The sequence below is a fragment of the Polypterus senegalus genome, chromosome 13 (assembly GCF_016835505.1).
Source record: "Polypterus senegalus isolate Bchr_013 chromosome 13, ASM1683550v1, whole genome shotgun sequence".
NCBI lineage: Eukaryota > Metazoa > Chordata > Cladistia > Polypteriformes > Polypteridae > Polypterus > Polypterus senegalus.
Window position 1 is genome coordinate 71,448,159 of NC_053166.1, and position 7,783 is coordinate 71,455,941.

The window sequence follows — 7,783 nt, forward strand, 5'->3', positions numbered from 1 at the left end:
GAACTGAGTTGAGGGAATGGTCTGAACACTTGTGTCAATGTGATATTGTGTCCACAAGAATTACTTATGAATGCTTTGAAATCACAGTTCTTTTAGTCCGCTGTCATTGGTCACCGTTATGAGAAACCCCCACATATGATATACCATTTGATGCATCTTAATATCTAATTGTTTTTTTTTTGCATTTTATTGATTTTATTAAGGGATGGCACGGTGGCGCAGTGGGTAGCGCTGCTGCCTCGCAGTTAGGAGACAAGGGTTTGCTTCCCGGGTCCTCCCTGCATGGAGTTTGCATGTTCTCGCCGTGTCTGCGTGGGTTTCCTCCCGCAGTCCAAAGACATACAGGTTAGGTGAATTGGTGATTCTAAATTGTCCCTAGTGTGTGTGTGTGTGCCCTGCAGTGGGCTGGCGCCCTGCTCGGGGTTTGTTTCCTGCCTTGTGCCCTGGGATTAGCTCCAGCAGACCCCCGAGACCCTGTAGTTAGTATATAGCGGGTTGGAGAATGAATGGATGGATGATTTTATTAAAACATAACATAACATTCCATACAAGCAAGTCAAGTTTAACAAAACTAGGTTCAATACACATCACCCCCACCCTTAAGAAAGACAGCTAGGCCAGCAGAGTAAAACTTGTCACTATTTTTGGCCCTCTAGAACTGAAGACCACTCAATTTTAGACCACAATTGGACAATTTTTCTATGGGAAATTACACCTTTATAATTAAGAGTAACCCAATACATGTCTTCTGCAAAAATGGTCAGAAAGTATTTGTGCATCAGCCAACCCTATGGGTTGATCCCTAATAGGATAAGAGGGGTCAAAGTTACTCTTTTGCACAAATCTTGAAAAAATATGGGGATTGGTAATATAGACATATGGAGGGTCATTTTATGCTATTTTGAGGTTGCTTAACATGAATATAATTTTTGATATTTGATTCTTTACTGGTGGTCCGAGACCTCTCAGAGACACTTCCAGAATGTTAAAAATGACAATTTTCAAACATAAGCATGTGGGGTATCATTTTAGATTATTTCAAGGTCAGTGATTATGAATATCTTGTTTGCTTCTTTACTAGGAATTTAGCCCAATATGGAATGCTATCACTGGGTGAAAAATGACAAATTTTTGTTTGCAATCAAGAATATTTAGACTTTAAACATTTATATTAAAGCACACATTATAATATTTCAAATATATGTCACAGATATTCTTGTTTATTATGTACTTCTACCTCATGTGGAAAATCATCACATTACTTACAAGCATCTAATGTAGGATATTGGCCTGGGTGTGTGTATGAAAGTTCACCCTGTTCAGGGTTTGTTACTGCTTTGTGCCCTATGCTAATTGGGACAGACTCCAACAAAACCCCAATGAACATGATTTTAACACAAGGCTGCAACAGAGCAAAATTCATAAATAGTAATGGGGTCTGAAAACTTTCTACAAGTAAACCCACTTTGCATAAAAATGCACAAACATATGCATAACCATACATGCATACAGTATATAAATTAATTATATATAATTATACATATATACTTCAGTTCTGCAAAAGCCAATGGTAGAAGACACTGGCACCAGATTGAGTCCAGCACAGTACAGAATGTCACTCCATCCCGTCATGATGTGCAGGACACACTAGGCTCATTTTCAGTGTCAGTTTAACCTTAACTGTGTATCATTTCAAAGGCGGTGAAGGTGAACTAACCTTGAGCAAACTCTACATATACTGTGACGTGGCTGCAGTTCCCGTTGAGCTAACAGCTGCGCCACACATATATATACTCTGCATTAAACATGTATCATCAACACATACCCAAGTGCTCGGCACGTACATGAAAACCATCCGAATCACCCCAAAGGCTTCCAGGTAAACAGTGAACTGTCAGGGCTTGTAGGTGCCCGCAGCACGTGGCTCGTAAAGTGGGCTGCCTCTCTGGGACGTCGAGCCGCCGCGCACCTCAGTACAGCCTGGCGCACAATGAGAGCAGCACGGAGGCACGTGCATCGCACTCGCCCGGGAGTGCAAAGTTTGCGCAACGCTTCTGCGGTGGCTTCTGTCCGCCGGCTTTTGTTATGTAGAGTCTGACACGCGCGTTGATGCGTTTTTGAAACACGGCAGGGGGCGCAGCGTTGTACCCCGGAGGGAGGGCGCAGCAGAAAGGTGTGCTTGAGTGGTGAAGGCAAAACAAAAGAAACATGCAAGCAAACAAGGTAGCGTAGAAACAGGAATAGTGGCGCCCGCAAGAAATACAAGCAAAGTTTTAGTTTGAAACTGTGCACTAGTAACGAAAAATGCTTCTGGGGATTAATCCTGAAACCAAGTCTGCAGCATTCTGTGTTGGCAACAAACAATTGCTGCTTGGAACAACTACAAAGCGCCACTTTGGTGTTTCTTGGTCTAACGTGGCACAGTTAGTCCTGCAAAATGAAGAGATCAAAGTAAAGGCTTGGAACAGTGCTGGGAGTAACGGATACAGTCATTTGAAGCGTAACCAACCTTGAGACTTGATCGCTTTATTAGTTTTAGGCATGAGTGTTACATACCCCTGACCGTAATTTACGCTTTCTGCGAGAATGCCCACGTTGCTACTGCAAGAGCATCTTGGCGGCGTGGCATTCGTCCAGGATTGAACATACCGAAGTGCCCGCTTCCCACGTTTGAAACGTTCCAACCCCGAGCGCCCAGCATTTGGCGGAGTGTCCGAGGACGCTCGCCGACACTCACCTGACCTGCGTAGCGACTGCTGGGGGCTCGGCATACCCCCTCGGATGTGGTAAGAGAAGCGCATGGTTTTGAACTGATGGGAGTAGGATCCAGGCTGGTCAGTGGGAGACACGGGAGGAGAGCAGTTGATGAAGGCGCTCTTTGGTCGGTTCAGATGCATTCCTGAGTAAGGACGTAGTACGATGCGCGGGGCAGGCTACGACTCCGGTGATCGAGCGCCGCTCTGACGGGCAAAAGCGGCAGTGGCGGCTTCTCTCCAATGCTTTCGTAAAGTATTTCGGCCACGGCTGCTGTATTCTCCTGCTGCCCAAAAAGTGTGTGCTCCGTCCAGGGTAACCCACAATCCAAATACCGCCATCAAAAAAATTGTAAAGAAGAACTAAAATGACACTCCCTTTTGATTCGCCGTTTCAGCGTCGATTCCAGTAGAACCATAATTCCTCACAAAGAAAGTATCCAGATTGCTTGTCGTTGTTTCACCGATGCATAACGGTTTGACTAAAGAAAACGGAGAATCCCGGAACTGCGGTTTCCGTTACAACAATTCATCTACCGCGTGCATCTGAAATGAAACGTAAATAGCCAGGTAACATCTTCCTAAACTCAAGATTGTTTCTTTGTATATGTAAAATGTTTGGTTCAACTAATAAAGTTGATTTAAAAAAAATCTTCTGTTGATGAAATCGTACGTTAAGTCCTTTGTGTCCTTTGAAAATTACACTTTTCTATCCAAAGTTGAACATTGTGTTTGCTCCTTTGATAAGTTTTTTGTAAGTAACGAATATAGGTAAGTAAATACAAGCATATTGCAGTCTTTTTATTCCATGGTCTCTGTTCCGATTTTGGTGGTTCGCTTTGCAACTATACGTGTGCAGCTCTTTATTTCAGAAACTGGCTACAGTCTCCAGATTTTTTCCTCCCTCTTTCCCAATGCGATCCAAAAATATGCAAACTCAGCCTTTAGTCGCCAGATTCAAAACAGACCAAACAGCAAATCTTCTAGTAGACATCTCCGATTTGTTTTCTGGACCAGACGAGCGCGAGAGAAAGAAAAAAAAAACGGATTTTTCCTTTTCTCCCTCTCGAAGCCAAGAGAAGCGCCCACGCTGGCCGGGCCGACTTTAGCTGTGCCGAAAGCCAACTTTCTTTCAAAGTCCAGTAAATGTTTGTTCCCTTCGTCCGGAGGGGGCTGCAGAAGACCGGGCTGCGTTCCTGGATTTCTCCAGCTGCTGAGCCGAGACAGGGAGTTAGAAAAGCCAACCGACATCCGAAACTCTCCCCCTTCCTCCACCTCCTCCCTGCACCCTATGTCTGTTTTTCATTTGAAACCTTTTAAAACTTTTTTTAAACCCTCTTTGTTGAAACATGATTCCCCTGCTTAAAAAAAGCCCAGGCTCCCGTCTCTTGCCCCCCTCCATCTCTCCCTCTCCCTCTCTCTCTCTCTCTCTCTCTCTCTCTCTCCTGTCAGTAGGGAAAGCTTTGCAAAGAAGGCTCCTTCTACAGTTCTAGGGAAGTTTTTAGTTTTATTTTTTAATTGACTTCTGACCTATAAACTGGCTTCGGGAATCTGCGTGAACAGCTGCGTATAGTCTCGACGTAAACAAAAAGGCGAGTGCCGGGCTCAGAATTAAGAACGACTTCTGACAGTCTTGGAGAACTGAACGCCATGGACAGTAATCAGACTTTCCCGTCTTTAAATATAATTGGACAAAATGTCTGGTTTGGTTGAATATCTATATTTCAGAATCCTATGTATATTAAACATTAACCAACGTTAGATGAGTGTTGCAGCCCATCACACGTAATTAAATTTTGTTCACCCGGTATGCAGCGCAAACCACACTTAGAGCACGGTTAAAGGATGGATGGATATACAGAGGAAAAAAACAGATGAATATGAAAAAGGGTAAAGCCTGGCCTGAAATTTATTCAATCACTCTCGATTTTATATAGCACTGTAATTGTATGCACTTCACAGTTTGGTGACCCTATTGTAATACGTAACCAAATTAAAGCTTGTGAATAAATATCAAAGCGGCAGCTTCGGACATAAAACAGCCGTTAATGGGGCGCCAGGCAATCAAAGTGCCTGCACCCACAATCACACTCGACCAGTTAATCTAACACACACATCTTTGGGATACTGTGGAAAACGGGAGTACCAGGACAAAAATTCACACAGATATGAAGGGTAAGCACAAACACAACCAACCAGCTGTGCCCAGACATTGATTTTAGTTTGTCATTATTACTTCTGTTTATTTGGTGTAATAAAATTGCTCTTACACGACTATGTGTTTATCATTTATTGCCCTTTTAAATGTCATGTGCATAGTACCGTGAGAACAGTAACTGTAATTATTTGATGATTGTCTTGAAAATACTAGTTAAATATAAATTAGATAATTTAGTAGAGTTTCAATTAACGGTTGTATTACCACTTGCAGCCAGTCTGCATGTCTATAAACGAGGCAACAGTATTGTTTGCTCCTGTATAGACTATTATTTAAATTGCTTCTGACCATATGACTGGATATTTAATCATCAAAGAGGTTAAAGAAGAAAAATAAACATGAAGTTTTAAATGTGATAGCTACAGAATAATAAAATAAAGATAATGGTATGGAAAGGTGCTATATAAATGAAATGTATTATTATTATGGTAGAAAGAGTCAGACCTTATATTAATAAACACTTCTCTACATTTATTGACTCTTGATGTATGTATCATATAGAGAATCAATCTTCTGCAGTGTACTTGGTTTCTAAAACTTTATCCAGCAGTCTACTTGAATGAAGTATTTCAGACATCTGTAAATCAATGTCTCAAATGGCGTAATTTCTATGAGGAAAAACTGAGCTACCCAGAGGTAATTTCACTGCAGATGTAGTCAGTGTTGTATAATAAATGACTGCAAAGTTCCAAGGTAGATGAATATGCCAGAAGTGGATCATTCATTCATTCATTAAAAACAGTTTAGGAAGGAGTCTGCTGCATACCACTTTAAACGCTGTATCTGTCTGCAGGCTCAGGGAGCTGAGGGAGCCAACTTTAAGGACCACACCAACATACAGTATATGCTGAAGCACTCCCTATTCAATTATCAGGCAGACTCTATTAGTACTATGGGAAGAAAACTGAGGTACCCAGGGAAAGGTTACTAGACAGGGTGAATGTGCAGACTTTATGCAGAGAAAAGGCTGATATTTAAATCAAGTTTTTAGTCACAGTCCCACCAATACTGCAGTGTGACAGTTTTTGTATAAGGATATACTTACATTGTGGAAGCAACTTGTGTCCTTTCTTACATGGATAATTATAATTTGTTTATTCTGAGTATATACTGTATAAAGTAATATTTATATACGTTTACACATATTGTGACCACAAGGGGGCACCACTGAGCCCCAAATCTCAAACATAACATCACCAACACAGTCCCAGATTGAAATAAAATATTTTATTACAAAATACAATCACTAAAACAGGCAAAAGCAACCAAACCACAAATATAAACAAGTAAATCTTCTCTTTTTCTCTCCTTCCACTCCACCTGTTGACTCTGACTCATCCAGACGAGGTGGCAGGCTTCTTTTAAGCTGGACCCGGGAATGCTTTTGATGCAACTTCTCCAGGATGGCACATTAATACGTGACATTGCCAGAAGGTTTGCAGTGTCTCCCAACACATTCTTAAGGTCATGGAGGAGTTTCCAGGAGACAGGCAGTCACTCTAGAAGAGCTGGACAGGGCCGTAGAAGGTCCTTAACCCATCAGCAGGACCAGTTTCTGCTCCTTTGAGCAAGGAGGAACAGGATGAGTACTGCCAGAGCCCTACAAAATAACCTCCAGCAGGCCACTGGTGTGAAAGTCTCTGACCAAACAATCAGAAATAGACTTCATGAGGGTGGCCTGAGGGCCCAACGTCCTCTAGTGGGCCCTGTGCTCATTGCACAGCACCGTGGAGCTCGATTGGCATTTGCCATTGAATACCACAATTGGCAGGTCCACCACTGGTGCCCTGTGCTTTTCACAGATGACAGCAGGTTCACCCTGAGCACATGTGACAGATGTGAAAGGGTCTGGAGAAGCTGTGGAGAATGTTATGCTGCCTGTAGCACTGTTCAGCATGACCAGTTTGGTGGTGGGTCAGTGATGGTCTAGGAGGCATATCCATGGAGGTACAGTGGGTCCTGGGTTCCTCCTGGTGCACGACAATGCCTGGCCTCATGTGGCGAGAGTATGCAGGCAGCTCCTGGAGGATGAAGGAATTGATACCATTGATTGGCTCCCATGCTCGCCTGACCTAATCCAACAGAACACCTCTGGGACATTATGTTTTGGTCCATCCGACTCCGGACTCAGTGATGCCCTGGCCCAGATCAGGGAGGAGATCCCTCAGGACACCATCCGTCATCTCATTAGGAGTATGCCCCAACATTGTCAGGCATGCAAACAAGCATGTGCAGGCCATACAAACTACTGTGTACGATTTGGGGTTGCTGCAACGAAATTTCGGCAAAATGTACTAACCTGCCGCATCATTTTTTCACTTTGATTTTTGGGGTGTCTTTGAATTCATCACTCTGTAGGTTGATAATTTTCATTTCCATCAAATGATGTGGAATCCTTTTGTTCCTAACACATTACCCAGTCCATATCAGTATAATTATCCAGCATGATTTTTTTCCCATTGAGATCTGTTTTCAAAGTGTTCCTTTAATTTTTTTGAGCAGCTTATATTAAAATAGAGAGATAGTAAAAGCTTGGGATCCATACAGGCACCCCATTTAATGAAGGTGAGATAAAGAAGAAAAAGGAAAGCAAAGTCCAAGAAAAATCACTGGGCATCCATTGCCCATTTATAGGTTATATTAGCTGTCTCTTTTTAAATTCAGTCTCCTCAATTAGAAAGTTCTCTGTCAGAGGTGCTTCCTTCTCGGGCATGGGTTTATCAGTAAATGGCAACTTCCGGTGTCATCATTCTTTAAATAGGTCCCAGAGTGGAAAAGGCAAGACTTCTGAGTGAAATCTGGAAGCAATGTC

The 7,783-nt window shown here is 42.6% G+C and overlaps 1 protein-coding gene across 1 annotated transcript in view; it reads right to left on the minus strand.

Moving 5' to 3' along the window:
* The window catches only part of fgd1 (FYVE, RhoGEF and PH domain containing 1), a 193,117-nt gene extending 189,091 nt beyond the window's left edge, over positions 1-4,026 (minus strand). The window contains exon 1 of the mRNA XM_039775922.1: positions 2,738-4,026. Coding sequence (XP_039631856.1) covers positions 2,738-2,897 — 160 coding nt within the window. The 5' untranslated portion in view covers positions 2,898-4,026. The remainder of the gene's footprint in view (positions 1-2,737) is intronic.
* Positions 4,027-7,783: the final 3,757 nt, after the last annotated feature.